The sequence below is a fragment of the Bombina bombina genome, chromosome 7 (assembly GCF_027579735.1).
Source record: "Bombina bombina isolate aBomBom1 chromosome 7, aBomBom1.pri, whole genome shotgun sequence".
In the NCBI taxonomy this organism is placed as follows: Eukaryota; Metazoa; Chordata; class Amphibia; order Anura; family Bombinatoridae; genus Bombina; species Bombina bombina.
This window is the reverse complement of record NC_069505.1, coordinates 8,939,368-8,955,627: the sequence shown is the minus strand read 5'-3', so window position 1 is coordinate 8,955,627 and position 16,260 is coordinate 8,939,368. Positions and strand designations below refer to the sequence as shown.

The window sequence follows — 16,260 nt, the reverse complement described above, 5'->3', positions numbered from 1 at the left end:
TGAACATTGTATACATGTTAAGTGGATGGACAAATGTAGTGACGCCTACACAACTGACGCCAATTGATTTTAGTTATTAAATGATTTATATCGCGAGTAGATAAAAAAATACAGCTTATAACAATTTAATTTCTTCCCCAACCACTGTCTCATCCTCTGTAAAGGTAAATACACCCTGAGTAATATCAGCTGTATTTTATGTATAGTGCAGTGTATCTTTACTTGTAGCCTTGTCCGTGTGCATAAATATTAATACGCTGTATTGTGCGCAGGCAGTGATTACCAGCAGTATGGCGGAGACCAGCGGGCAGCAATCTACTCACATTTCTTCATCAGTCGGAGAGAAGGGCGGCTGCTGTGCGGGTATGTACCTTAGTTACAATATATTGCTAACGTGCACAATCTCTATTTGAATAAACTTGATATCATTTCCTACAGGCTCAGCCTATAAATGAGGGACATTCTGGTCAAACATTAAATGCACACAGATGAATTGTATAGAAACATAATGACAATATAAATGTATTAGCAAAAATGCTTCTAGTAAACCTTATCACTGCTTTAGTGTTAGCATTTGTCCTGCACGTGCATGTGAGGCATATCTAGGTATTCTCAGTGCACCAGCATTTTATATACTGCAGCTGCTCACTGCGCCAGATTATACAAGCACCTTAGACTCTCTAAGCAAGAGCTGTGTATAAAATGCTGGTGCATGGTGCATACTTAAATACACTTTTGATGCAGCAATAGCTTTTATTAGAAGCAGTTTTGCCAGTGCATGTATATTACAAAACTGCAATGCATCCATGTGGGTTCCAATTTTCACTAGACTGTCCCTTTAAGTCAGATTCAGATATAGCAGCAATTTTAAACAGCTTTCCATTTTACTTCTATTTTCATATTTGCTTTGTTCTTTTGGTATTCTTTATTGAAGACTAAACGTAGGTAGACTGACGTGCACGTGTCTACAGCAGCAGTGTTTGTTACTATAAATACCACATGTGCACGCTCCTGAGCACACCTTGCATTACAGAGAAGTAAGCACAAACTGATTCATTACATTGTTTACAGTTTTATGCTCTCCAATCCATTTGTTTTTTATTTAAATAGAAAATGATACTTTCTCTTGTTAAGTGTATCCAGTCCACGGATCATCCATTACTTGTGGGATATTCTCCTTCCCAACAGGAAGTTGCAAGAGGATCACCCACAGCAGAGCTGTCTATATAGCTCCTCCCCTAACTGCCATATCCAGTCATTCTCTTGCAACTCTCAACTAAGATGGAGGTCGTAAGAGGACTGTGGTGTTTTATACTTAGTTTATTTCTTCAATCAAAAGTTTGTTATTTTTAAATGGTACCGGAGTGTACTGTTTATCTCAGGCAGTATTTAGAAGAAGAATCTGCCTGAGTTTTCTATGATCTTAGCAGACGTAACTAAGATCCAGTTGCTGTTCTCACATATTCTGAGGAGTGAGGTACTTCAGAGGGGGAATGGCGTGCAGGTTTTCCTGTAATAAGGTATGTGCAGTTAAAATATTTTTCTAGGGATGGAATTTGCTAGAAAATGCTGCTGATACCGAAGTAATGTAAGTAAAGCCTTAAATGCAGTGATAGCGACTGGTATCAGGCTTATTAATAGAGATACATACTCTTATAAAAGTGTATTTTAAAACGTTTGCTGGCATGTTTAATCGTTTTTTATATATGTTTGGTGATAAAACTTATTGGGGCCTAGTTTTTTCCACATGGCTGGCTTGAATTTTGCCTAGAAACAGTTCCCTGAGGCTTCCCACTGTTGTAATATGAGTGGGAGGGGCCTATTTTGGCGTTTTTTTTTGCACAGCAAAAATTACAGACACAGACATCCAGCTTCTTCCTGCATGATCCAGGACTCTTCTGAAGGGCTCAAAAGGCTTCAAAAGTCGTATTGAGGGAGGTAAAAAGCCACAGTAGAGCTGTGGCAGTTGTTGTGACTGTTTAAAAAACGTTTTTGTCATTTATTATTCCGTTTTTGGTATTAAGGGGTTAATCATCCATTTGCAAGTGGGTGCAATGTTCTGCTAACTTATTACATACACTGTAAAAATTTCGTTAGTGTAACTGCATTTTTTCACTGTTATTTCAAAATTTGGGAAAATTTGTGTTTCTCTTAAAGGCGCAGTAACGTTTTTTATATTGCTTGTAAACTTGTTTTAAAGTGTTTTCCAAGCTTGCTAGTCTCATTGCTAGTCTGTTTAAACATGTCTGACACAGATTAACCTACTTGTTCATTATGTTTGAAAGCCATGGTGGAGCCCCATAGGAGAATGTGTACTAAATGTATTGATTTCACCTTAAACAGTAAAGATCAGTCTTTATCTATAAAAGAATTATCACCAGAGGGTTCTGTCGAGGGGGAAGTTATGCCGACTAACTCTCCCCACGTGTCAGACGCTTCGCCTCCCGCTCAGGGGACGCACGCTAATATGTCGCCAATTACATCAGGGACGCCCATAGCGATTACCTTGCAGGACATGGCTGCAATCATGAATAATACCCTGTCAGAGGTATTATCTAGATTGCCTGAATTAAGAGGCAAGCGCTATAGCTCTGGGGTTAGGAGAGATACAGAGCGCGCAAATGCTGTTCGAGCCATATCTGATACTGCGTCACAGTATGCAGAACATGAGGACGGAGAGCTTCAGTCTGTGGGTGACATCTCTGACTCGGGGAAACCTGATTCAGAGATTTCTCATTTTAAATTTAAACTTGAGAACCTCCGTGTATTGCTTGGGGAGGTATTAGCTGCTCTAAATGACTGTAACACAGTTGCAATTCCAGAGAAATTGTGTAGGCTGGATAGATACTATGCGGTGCCGGTGTGTACTGACGTTTTTCCTGTACCTAAAAGGCTTACAGAAATTATTAGCAAGGAGTGGGATAGACCCGGTGTGCCCTTTTCCCCACCTCCTATATTTAGAAAAATGTTTCCAATAGACGCCACTACACGGGACTTATGGCAGACGGTCCCTAAGGTGGAGGGAGCAGTTTCTACTTTAGCAAAGCGTACCACTATCCCGGTTGAGGACAGTTGTGCTTTTTCAGATCCAATGGATAAAAAATTGGAGGGTTACCTTAAGAAAATGTTTATTCAACAAGGTTTTATTTTACAGCCCCTTGCATGCATTGCGCCTGTCACTGCTGCGGCGGCATTCTGGTTTGAGGCCCTGGAAGAGGCCATCCAGACAGCTCCATTGAATGAAATTGACAAGCTTACAAAGCTTAAGCTAGCTAACTCATTTGTTTCTGATGCCATTGTTCATTTGACTAAACTAACGGCTAAGAATTCCGGATTCGCCATCCAGGCGCGTAGGGCGCTATGGCTTAAATCCTAGTCAGCTGACGTGACTTCAAAGTCTAAATTACTCAACATTCCTTTCAAGGGGCAGACCTTATTCGGGCCTGGCTTGAAGGAAATTATTGCTGACGTTACTGGAGACAAGGGTCATACCCTTCCTCAGGACAGGGCCAAATCAAAGGCCAAACAGTCTAATTTTCGTGCCTTTCGAAATTTCAAGGCAGGAGCAGCATCAACTTCCTCCGCTTCAAAACAAGAGGGAACTGTTGCTCATTCCAGACAGGCCTGGAAACCTAACCAGTCCTCGAACAAGGGCAAGCAGGCCAGAAAGCCTGCTGCTGCCCCCAAGACAGCATGAAGGAACGGCCCCCTATCCGGAAAGGATCTAGTGGGGGGCAGACTCTCTCTTCGCCCAGGCGTGGGCAAGAGATGTTCAGGATCCCTGGGCGTTGGAGATCATATCTCAGGGATATCTTCTGGACTTCAAAGCTTCTCCTCCACAAGGGAGATTTCATCTTTCAAGGTTATCAGCAAACCAGATAAAGAAAGAGGCATTCCTAAGCTGTGTGCAAGACCTCCTAGTAATGGGAGTGATCCATCCAGTTCCGCGGACGGAACAAGGACAGGGATTTTATTCAAATCTGTTTGTGGTTCCCAAGAAAGAGGGAACCTTCAGACCAATCTTGGATCTAAAGTTCTTAAACAAATTCCTCAGAGTTCCATCATTCAAAATGGAAACTATTCGGACCATCCTACCCATGATCCAAGAGGGTCAGTACATGACCACAGTGGACTTAAAGGATGCCTACCTTCACATACCGATTCACAAAGATCATCATCGGTTCCTAAGGTTTGCCTTTCTAGACAGGCATTACCAATTTGTAACTCTTCCCTTCGGGTTGGCCACTGCCCCGAGAATTTTTACAAAGGTTCTGGGCTCACTTCTGGCGGTTCTAAGACCGCGAGGCATAGCGGTGGCTCCGTATCTAGACGACATCCTGATACAGGCGTCAAGCTTTCAAATTGCCAAGTCTCATACAGAGATAGTTCTGGCATTTCTGAAGTCGCATGGGTGGAAAGTGAACGTAGAAGAGTTCTCTATCACCACTTACATGAGTCTCCTTCCTAGGGACTCTTATAGATTCTGTAGAGATGAAAATTTACCTGACGGAGTCCAGGTTATCAAAACTTCTAAATGCTTGCCGTGTCCTTCATTCCATTCCACGCCTGTCAGTGGCTCAGTGCATGGAAGTAATCGGCTTAATGGTAGCGGCAATGGACATAGTGCCATTTGCGCGCCTGCATCTCAGACCGCTGCAATTATGCATGATAAGTCAGTGGAATGGGGATTACTCAGATTTGTCCCCTCTACTAAATCTGGATCAAGAGACCAGAGATTCTCTTCTCTGGTGGCTTTCCCGGGTCCATCTGTCCAAGGGTATGACCTTTCGCAGACCAGATTGGACGATTGTAACAACAGATGCCAGCCTTCAAGGTTGGGGCGCAGTCTGGAACTCCCTGAAGGCTCAGGGATCGTGGACTCAGGAGTAGAAACTCCTCCCAATAAATATTCTGGAGTTAAGAGCAATATTCAATGCTCTTCTAGCTTGGCCTCAGTTAGCAACACTGAGGTTCATCAGATTTCAGTCGGACAACATCACGACTGTGGCTTACATCAACCATCAAGGGGGAACCAGGAGTTCCCTAGCGATGTTAGAAGTCTCAAAGATAATTCGCTGGGCAGAGTCTCACTCTTGCCACCTGTCAGCGATCCACATCCCAGGCGTAGAGAACTGGGAGGTGGATTTTCTAAGTAGTCAGACTTTTCATCCGGGGGAGTGGGAACTCCATCCGGAGGTGTTTGCTCAACTGGTCCATCGTTGGGGCAAACCAGAACTGGATCTCATGGCGTCTCGCCAGAACGCCAAGCTTCCTTGTTACGGATCCAGGGACCCGGGAGCAACGCTGATAGATGCTCTAGCAGCTCCTTGGTTCTTCAACCTGGCCTATGTGTTTCCACCGTTTCCTCTGCTCCCTCGACTGATTGCCAAAATCAAACAGGAGAGAGCATTGGTGATTCTGATAGCGCCTGCGTGGCCACGCAGGACCTGGTATGCAGACCTAGTGGACATGTCATCTCTTCCACCATGGACTCTGCCTCTGAGGCAGGACCTTCTAATACAAGGTCCTTTCAATCATCCAAATCTAATTTCTCTGAGACTGACTGCATGGAGATTGAACGCTTAATTCTATGAAGGCGTGGCTTCTCCGAGTCTGTCATTGATACCTTAATACAGGCTCGGAAGCCTGTCACCAGGAAAATCTACCATAAGATATGGCGTAAATATCTTTATTGGTGTGAATCCAAGAGTTACTCATGGAGTAAGGTTAGGATTCCTAGGATATTGTCCTTTCTCCAAGAGGGTTTGGACAAAGGCTTATCAGTATTTCTTTAAAAGGACAGATCTCTGCTCTGTCTATTCTTTTGCACAAGCGTCTGGCAGAAGTTCCAGACGTCCAGGCATTTTGTCAGGCTTTGGTTAGGATTAAGCCTGTGTTTAAAACTGTTGCTCCCCCGTGGAGCTTAAACTTGGTTCTTAAAGTTCTTCAGGGAGTTCCGTTTGAACCCCTTCATTCCATTGATATTAAACTTTTATCTTGGAAAGTTCTGTTTTTGATGGCTATTTCCTCGGCTCGAAGAGTCTCTGAGTTATCTGCCTTACATTGTGATTCTCCTTATCTGATTTTTCATTCAGACAAGGTAGTTCTGCGTACCAAACCTGGGTTTTTACCTAAGGTGGTTTCTAACAGGAATATCAATCAAGAGATTGTTGTTCCATCATTGTGTCCTAATCCTTCTTCAAAGAAGGAACGTCTTTTGCATAATCTGGACGTAGTCCGTGCCTTGAAGTTTTACTTACAGGCTACTAAAGATTTTCGTCAAACATCTTCCCTGTTTATCGTTTACTCTGGACAGAGGAGAGGTCAAAAAGCTTCGGCAACCTCTTTCTCCTTTTGGCTTCGGAGCATAATACGCTTAGCCTATGAGACTGCTGGACAGCAGCCCCCTGAAAGGATTACAGCTCATTCTACTAGAGCTGTGGCTTCCACCTGGGCCTTTAAAAATGAGGCCTCTGTTGAACAGATTTGCAAGGCTGCGACTTGGTCTTCGCTTCACACCTTTTCAAAATTTTACAAATTTGACACTTTTGCTTCTTCGGAGGCTGTTTTTGGGAGACAGGTTCTACAGGCAGTGGTTCCTTCCGTTTAAGTTCCTGCCTTGTCCCTCTCATCATCCGTGTACTTAAGCTTTGGTATTGGTATCCCACAAGTAATGGATGATCCGTGGACTGGATACACTTAACAAGAGAAAACATAATTTATGCTTACCTGATAAATGTATTTCTCTTGTAGTGTATCCAGTCCACGGCCCACCCTGTCCTTTTAAGGCAGGTCTAAATTTTAATTAAACTCCAGTCACCACTGCACCCTATGGTTTCTCCTTTCTCGTCTTGTTTCGGTCGAATGCCTGGATATGGCAGTGAGGGGAGGAGCTATATAGCAGCTCTGCTGTGGGTGATCCTCTTGCAACTTCCTGTTGGGAAGGAGAATATCCCACAAGTAATGGATGATCCGTGGACTGGATACACTACAAGAGAAATAAATTTATCAGGTAAGCATAAATTATGTTTTAGTGAGTTATAGTAAACAAAATACACTGAAAATCTGTTAACCCCGTGACTGCACAGTAATATTTTACAGCATTCTGACAGCTAAAGTTTTTAAGTGACTCCATGTTTGTTTATAAAGATAGAAAGATCCTTTATTATCTATTCTGCATAACCAACACTGTTATATTAATATACTTTTTACCTCTGTGACTACCCTGTATCTAAGCCTCTGCAGACTGTCCCTTATCTCAGTTTTACCTCTGTGATTACCCTGTATCTAAGCCTCTGCAGACTGTCCCTTATCTCAGTTTTACCTCTGTGATTACCTTGTATCTAAGCCTCTGCAGACTGCCCCTTATCTCAGTTTTACCTCTGTGACTACCCTGTATCTAAGCCTCTGCAGACTACCTCCTTATCTCAGTTTTACCTCTGTGATTACCTTATATCTAAGCCTCTGCAGACTGCCCCCTTATCTCAGTTTTACCTCTGTGATTACCTTGTATCTAAGCCTCTGCAGACTGCCCCCTTATCTCAGTTTTACCTCTGTGATTACCTTGTATCTAAGCCTCTGCAGACTGTCCCCTTATCTCAGGTTTACCTCTGTGATTACCTTGTATCTAAGCCTCTGCAGACTGCCCCTTATCTCAGTTTTACCTCTGTGATTACCTTGTATCTAAGCCTCTGCAGACTGCCCCCTTATCTCAGTTTTACCTCTGTGATTACCTTGTATCTAAGCCTCTGCAGGCTGCCCCCTTATCTCAGTTTTACCTCTGTGATAACCTTGTATCTAAGCCTCTGCAGACTGCCCCCTTATCTAAGTTTTACCTCTGTGATTACCCTGTATCTAAGCCTCTGCAGACTGCCCCCTTATCTCAGTTTTACCTCTGTGACTACCCTGTATCTAAGCCTCTGCAGACTACCTCCTTATCTCAGTTTTACCTCTGTGATTACCTTATATCTAAGCCTCTGCAGACTGCCCCCTTATCTCAGTTTTACCTCTGTGATTACCTTGTATCTAAGCCTCTGCAGACTGCCCCCTTATCTCAGTTTTACCTCTGTGATTACCTTGTATCTAAGCCTCTGCAGACTGCCCCCTTATCTCAGTTTTACCTCTGTGATTACCCTGTATCTAAGCCTCTGCAGACTGCCCCTTATCTCAGTTTTACCTCTGTGATTATCTTGTATCTAAGCCTCTGCAGACTGCCCCCTTATCTCAGTTTTACCTCTGTGATTACCTTGTATCTAAGCCTCTGCAGACTGCCCCCTTATCTCAGGTTTACCTCTGTGATTACCTTGTATCTAAGCCTCTGCAGACTGCCCCTTATCTCAGTTTTACCTCTGTGATTACCTTGTATCTAAGCCTCTGCAGACTGCCCCCTTATCTCAGTTTTACCTCTGTGATTACCTTGTATCTAAGCCTCTGCAGGCTGCCCCCTTATCTCAGTTTTACCTCTGTGATAACCTTGTATCTAAGCCTCTGCAGACTGCCCCCTTATCTAAGTTTTACCTCTGTGATTACCCTGTATCTAAGCCTCTGCAGACTGCCCCCTTATCTCAGTTTTACCTCTGTGACTACCCTGTATCTAAGCCTCTGCAGACTACCTCCTTATCTCAGTTTTACCTCTGTGATTACCTTATATCTAAGCCTCTGCAGACTGCCCCCTTATCTCAGTTTTACCTCTGTGATTACCTTGTATCTAAGCCTCTGCAGACTGCCCCCTTATCTCAGTTTTACCTCTGTGATTACCTTGTATCTAAGCCTCTGCAGACTGTCCCCTTATCTCAGTTTTACCTCTGTGATTACCCTGTATCTAAGCCTCTGCAGACTGCTCCCTTATCTCAGTTTTACCTCTGTGATTACCCTGTATCTAAGCCTCTGCAGACTGCCCCCTTATCTCAGTTTTACCTCTGTGATTACCTTGTATCTAAGCCTCTGCAGACTGCTCCCTTATCTCAGTTTTACCTCTGTGATTACCCTGTATCTAAGCCTCTGCAGACTGCCCCCTTATCTAAGTTTTACCTTTGTGATTACCTTGTATCTAAGCCTCTGCAGACTGCCCCTTATCTCAGTTTTACCTCTGTGATTACCTTGTATCTAAGCCTCTGCAGACTGCCCCCTTATCTCAGTTTTACCTCTGTGATTACCCTGTATCTAAGCCTCTGCAGACTGTCCCCTTATCTCAGTTTTACCTCTGTGATTACCTTGTATCTGAGCCTCTGCAGACTGCCCCTTATCTCAGTTTTACCTCTGGGATTACCTTATATCTAAGCCTCTGCAAACAGCCCCCTTATCTCAGTTTTACCTCTGTGATTACCCTGCATCTAAGTCTCTGCAGACTGCCCCCTTATCTCAGTTTTACGTCCGTGATTACCATGTATCTAAGCCTCTGCAGACTGCCCCTTATCTCAGTTTTACCTCTGTGATTACCTTGTATCTAAGCCTCTGCAGACTGCCCCTTATCTCAGTTTTACCTCTGTGATTACCTTGTATCTAAGCCTCTGCAGACTTCCCCCTTATCTCAGTTTTACCTCTGTGATTACCTTGTCTCTAAGCCTCTGCAGACTGCCCCTTATCTCAGTTTTACCTCTGTGATTACCTTGTATACACGCCTCTGCAGACTGCCCCTTATCTCAGTTTTACCTCTGTAATTACCTTGTATCTAAGCATCTGCAGACTGCCCCCTTATCTCAGTTTTACCTCTGTTATTACCTTGTATCTAAGCATCTGCAGACTGCCCCCTTATCTCAGTTTTACCTCTGCAGAGGCTTTAATACAGGGTAATCACAGAGGTAAAACTGAGATAAGGAGCAGTCTGCAGAGGCTTTAATACAGGGTAATCACAGACTGCTCCTTATCTCAGTTTTACCTCTGTGATTACCTTGTATCTAAGCCTCTGCAGACGGCCCCTTATCTCAGTTTTACCTCTGTGATTACCTTGTATCTAAGCCTCTGCAGACTGCTCCCTTATCTCAGTTTTACCTCTGTGATTACCTTGTATACACGCCTCTGCAGACTGCCCCTTATCTCAGTTTTACCTCTGTGATTACCTTGTATACACGCCTCTGCAGACTGCCCCTTATCTCAGTTTTACCTCTGTGATTACCTTGTATCTAAGCCTCTGCAGACTGTCCCCTTATCTCAGTTTTACCTCTGTGATTACCTTGTATACACGCCTCTGCAGACTGCCCCTTATCTCAGTTTTACCTCTGTGATTACCTTGTATATAAGCCTCTGCAGACTGTCCCCTTATCTCAGTTTTACCTCTGTGATTACCTTGTATCTAACCCTCTGCAGACTGCCCCCTTATATCAGTTTTACCTCTGTGATTACCTTGTATCTAAGCCTCTGCAGACTGTCCCCTTATCTCAGTTTTACCTCTGTGATTACCTTGTATACACGCCTCTGCAGACTGCCCCTTATCTCAGTTTTACCTCTGTGATTACCTTGTATATAAGCCTCTGCAGACTGTCCCCTTATCTCAGTTTTACCTCTGTGATTACCTTGTATCTAAGCCTCTGCAGACTGCCCCCTTATATCAGTTTTACCTCTGTGATTACTCTGTATCTAAGCCTCTGCAGACTGCCCCCTTATCTCAGTTTTACCTCTTTGATTACCTTGTATCTAAGCCTCTGCAGACTTCCCCCTTATCTCAGTTTTACCTCTGTGATTACCTTGTATCTAAGCCTCTGCAGACTTCCCCCTTATATCAGTTTTACCTCTGTGATTACCTTGTATCTAAGCCTCTGCAGACTGCCCCTTATCTCCGTTTTACCTCTGTGATTACCCTGTATCTAAGCCTCTGCAGACTGCCCACTTATCTCAGTTTTACCTCTGTGATTACCCTGTATCTAAGCCTCTGCAGACTGCCCCCTTATCTCAGTTTTACCTCTGTTATTACCCTGTATCTAAGCCTCTGCAGACTGCCCCCTTATCTCAGTTTTACCTCTGTGGTTACCTTGTATCTAAGCCTCTGCAGACTGCCCCTTATCTCAGTTTTACCTCTGTGATTCCATTGTATCTAAGCCTCTGCAGACTGCCCCCTTATCTCAGATTTACCTCTGTGATTACCCTGTATCTAAGCCTCTGCAGACTGCCCCCTTATCTCAGTTTTACTTCTGTGATTACCTTGTATCTAAGCCTCTGCAGACTGCCCCTTATCTCAGTTTTACCTCTGTGATTACCCTGTATCTAAGCCTCTGCAAACAGCCCCCTTATCTCAGTTTTACCTCTGTGATTACCTTGTATCTAAGCCTCTGCAGACTGCCCCCTTATCTCAGTTTTACCTCTGTGATAACCTTGTATCTAAGCCTCTGCAGACTGCCTCCTTATCTCAGTTTTACCTCTGTGATTACCTTGTATCTAAGCCTCTGCAGACTGCCTCCTTATCTCAGTTTTACCTCTGTGATTACCTTGCATCTAAGCCTCTGCAGACTGCCCCCTTATCTCAGTTTTACCTCTGTGATAACCTTGTATCTAAGCCTCTGCAGACTGCCCCCTTATCTCAGTTTTACCTCTGTGATTACCTTGTATCTAAGCCTCGGCAGACTGTCCCTTATCTCATTGTTACCTCTGTGATTACCCTGTATCTAAGCCTCTGCAGACAGCCCCCTTATCTCAGTTTTACCTCTGTGATTACCTTGTATCTAAGCCTCTGCAGACTGCCCCCTTATCTCAGTTTTACTTCTGTGATTACCTTGTATCTAAGCCTCTGCAGACTGCCCCTTATCTCAGTTTTACCTCTGTGGTTACCTTGTATCTAAGCCTCTGCAGACTGCCCCTTATCTCAGTTTTACCTCTGTGGTTACCTTGTATCTAAGCCTCTGCAGACTGCCCCCTTATCTCAGTTTTACTTCTGTGATTACCTTGTATCTAAGCCTCTGCAGACTGCCCCCTTATCTCAGTTTTACCTCTGTGATTACCTTGTATATAAGCCTCTGCAGACTGCCCCCTTATCTCAGTTTTACCTCTGTGATTACCCTGTATCTAAGCCTCTGCAGACTGCCCCCTTATCTCAGTTTTACTTCTGTGATTACCCTGTATCTAAGCCTCTGCAGATTGCCCCCTTATCTCAGTTTTACCTCTGTGATTACCCTGTCTCTAAGCCTCTGCAGACTGCCCCCTTATCTCAGTTTTACCTCTGTGATTACCTTGTATCTAAGCCTCTGCAGACTGTTCCTTATCTCAGTTTTACCTCTGTGATTACCTTGTATCTAAGCCTCTGCAGACTACCCCTTATCTCAGTTTTATCTCTGTGATTACCTTGTATCTAAGCCTCTGCAGACTGCCCCCTTATCTCAGTTTTACCTCTGTGATTACCTTGTATCTAAGCCTCTGCAGACTGCCCCTTATCTCAGTTTTACCTCTGTGATTACCTTGTATCTAATGACAGCATATGTACAGGCACTGGGGCCTGGCCTCGCAGGATTTGGTATGCGGATCTGGTGGAGATGGCATCTCTGCCACCTTGGAGACTCCCGTTGAGGAAGGATCTTCTAATTCAGGGGCCCTTCCTTCACCCAAATATAGTTTCTCTGAAGCTGACTGCTTGGAGATTGGACGCTTAATTTTATCCAAGCGGGCTTTTTCTGATTCAGTCACAGAGACCATGATTCAGGCGCGTAAGCCTGTAACTAGAAAGATTTACCATAAGATTTGGTGTAAATATCTCTATTGTTGTGAATCCAAGGACTACTCCTGGAGTAGAGTTAGGATTCCTAGAATTTTGTCCTTTCTTCAAGACGGTTTGGAGAAAGGTTTATCGACAAGTTTCCTAAAGGGTCAAATCTCTGCCTTATCTATTTGGTACACAAACGTCTGGCAGAGGTCCCAGATGTACAATCTTTTTGTCAGGCCTTGGTCAGGATCAGGCCTGTGTTGAAACCAGTTACTCCTCCATGGAGTCTGAATTTAGTTCTCAAAGTTCTTCAAGGAGCTCCGTTTGAGCCTATGCATTCCTTAGATATTAAGTTGTTATCTTGGAAAGTTTTATTTCTTGTTGCTATTTCTTCAGCTCGTAGAGTGTCTGAGCTTTCGGCGTTGCAATGCAATTCGCCTTACCTTATTTTCCATTCAGATAAGGTAGTTTTACGTACTAAACTAGGGTTCCTTCCTAAGGTTGTTTCAGACAGGAACATTAATCAGGAAATTGTTGTTCCTTCCCTGTGTCCTAATCCTCCTCCTCAGAAAGAACGTCTTCTGCACAATTTGGACGTCGTCCGTGCTTTTAAAATTTTACTTACAATCGACTAAGGATATTTCGTCAGTCCTCTTCTTTATTTGTAATTTTCTCTGGGAAACATAGAGGTCAGAAAGCTACGACTACCTCTCTTTCTTTTTGGCTGAAGAGCATCATACGTTTTGCATATGAGACTGCTGGACAGCAGCCTCCTGAGAGGGTTACGGCTCATTCCACGAGGGATGTTGCTTCCTCATGGGCATTCAAAAATGAAGTTTCTGTGGAACAGATTTGCAAGGCTGCAACTTGGTCCTCTCTTCACACTTTTTCTAAATTTTATAAATTTGACACTTTTGCCTCGACTGAGGCTGCTTTTGGGAGAAAGGTACTTCAAGCAGTGGTGCCTTCCGTTTAGGTTCCCTGTCTTGTCCCTCCCGTATCATCTGTGTACTCTTTGGTATTATATCACACAAGTAATGAAGATGATCCGTGGACTCATCGTGTCTTTAAAAAGAAAAGAAAATGTATGCTTACCTGATAAATTTGTTTCTCTTTAGACACGATGAGTCCACGGCCCGCCCTGTTATTTTAGACAGGTTGTTAATTATTATAAACTTCAGACACCTCTGCACCTTGGCTTTTCCTTTCTCTTCCTAACTTCGGTCGATTGACTGGAGTGGGAGGGAAGGGAGGAGCTATATATAGCAGCTCTGCTGTGGTGCACTTTGCCTCCTCCTGCTGACCAGGAGGTGAATATCCCACAAGTAAGGATGAAATCCGTGGACTCATAGTGTCTAAAAATAAACAAATTGATCATGTAAGCATAAATTTTCTTTTTGCCCAGAATTATAAAAATAATAGGCGGCCCAGCAGGGGAGTTGGGAGGGCCCTGCGCTACGGAAAATAATAAAACAAAGGGACAGGGAGGGATGGGGCAGCTACACTACAGAAAAAGGGGTGTGGGGGCCCCATAACAAGAGATCGTGGGTGGGGGACACACTGCGCTACAGAAAATATGTAAGAAAAAAAAAACCTTTATAGGTACTGGCAGACAGCGGGTAATAGAGGGGGGAGGTTTAGAAAGCTGTTGGGGGGGATCTGGGGGATAAGAGGGGATCCTACACTGCAGAAAATATAATAATATAGCATTATATTTTCATATTGGCAGACTGGGGTTACCGGTATTGGGGGGGGGGAGAGAGCAGTTTGGGAGGGTTCAGGGGGGGGAAGTGTCAGGTGGGAGACTAATCTCTACACTAAAACTCAAATTAACCCTTTAAGCTACCTTATTAACCCCTTCACTGCTGGTAATAATAGAAGTGTGGTGCACAGCTGCAATTAGCGGCCTTCTAATTGCCAAAAAGCAATGGGAAAACCATATATGTCTGCTATTTCTAAACAAAGTGGATCCCAGAGAAGCTTTCACAACCATTTGTGTCATAATTGCACAAGCGGTATGTAAATAATTTCTGAGAGAAACCCAAAAGGTTTGTGAAATGCTAGGATTGACCATTGGAACGAATAAAGGGGACTTTCACAGTCATGAAGTATAAAATACTTCATGCTGAAAGCTCCTTTTATTTGTTTCAAGCGTTCGCCGCACCCACGGCAGAACGCTGTTTTGCTTGAGAGCTGACGTTTTCACCTCTTAGCCAATAGCTGTGTGTGAAACCAGGCTTGGCGTCGGATTTTCCGCACGGCTATTTGCTAAGAGGTGGAAACGTCACCTCTTAGCAAAACAGCGTTCGCTCAGGCAGACCACTGCAAAACGCTTGAAACAAATAAAGGAGCTTTCAGCATGAAGTATTTTATACTTCATGACTGTGAAAGTCCCCTTTATTTGTTCAAATGGTCAATCCTAGCATTTCACAAACACTAGGATTGACTCACTTTAAAGGGACATAAAACGGAATGAACTGATAAGGGGGGTGGAGCACCCTACACTTGGCAACTCTGTGTAAGTATTTTTGCAGATTTTTGGAAATTTTATTAAAATACTTATAAGCTTTTTTTTCTTCACCCACTGTTTTACCTCAGTTGACTCTTATAATATGCGCATAACTCAATGTTTTATGGCACTTAAAGCGAATGTAAATTTTGATGCTAAAGTTCCCGGTTTTTAAAAATTCGATTAAAAACAGGGGCACTTTAATTCATCAAAATTTACATTTCAGTCGTTGTGAAAATAAAACTTACCTTTTAATATTCACAGCAGCTCCACCTACCTCCATCCGTCGCAAAGCTTCTTCCTGGGTCTAAAATGTGGAATCCGGCTTCCTCCAATCACGGCATTGAATCAGACACCGATTCCCTCCGGGGGGGAAGCCGTGATTGGAGGATGACCGATCCATCATTTCTGACGTCAGGAGTGAAATGTAAATTTTGATGAAACCTGTTTTTAATCAAATTTTTAAAAAACGGGCACTTTAGCATCAAAATTGACATTCACTTTAATCTATACAAAGCACAAATAAATTGCATAATTTAAATTGACCATTAACTGTAAAATCGTTTTTCCCTGAATGTGTTCCCCATGACTTGTTCCAGATGCAGCCTATAAAATGTATGAGAAATTGCTCATTAAGCTTCTTTTTTTAAAACAAATAGCTGGGTTAGCTTTTTGAAACCACAGCCCATAAAAATAGGCTAAGCTTGCAGACAGATCAGATCTCGTTATCTTATTACTCAAATGCTTCCCTTATCGCCGTCTCTGTACAGTTCTTAGAAAGAATAACTGAAAATAAAAATGTTAGCGCTTTATTTCTTCTACCTCCCACTAGGGGTGTGCATCTTCACTGGTCTCACGATCCGATTCCGTGATGCATCACGATTACTGCCCATGATTTTATATAAATAAACATAATTTATGTAAGAATTTACCTGATAAATTAATTTATTTCATATTGGCAAGAGTCCATGAGCTAGTGACGTATGGGATATACAATCCTACCAGGAGGGGCAAAGTCTCCCAAACCTCAAAATGCCTATAAATGCACCCCCCACCACACAGACAATTCAGTTTAATGAATAGCCAAGAAGTGGGGTGATAAGAAAGGAGCGAAAGCATCAACAAC

General features: G+C 43.3%; 1 protein-coding gene across 2 annotated transcripts in view; it reads left to right on the top strand.

Moving 5' to 3' along the window:
• LOC128665755 (reticulon-3) overlaps positions 1–16,260 on the top strand; it is a 284,724-nt gene that overhangs the window by 76,520 nt on the left and 191,944 nt on the right. The window contains exon 2 of one of the 2 annotated variants that reach the window (XM_053719947.1): positions 273–363. In XM_053719947.1, the coding sequence (XP_053575922.1) occupies positions 291–363 (73 nt within the window). In that variant the 5' untranslated portion in view covers positions 273–290. The remainder of the gene's footprint in view (positions 1–272; positions 364–16,260) is intronic. The other variant, XM_053719946.1, reaches the window with a different exon arrangement.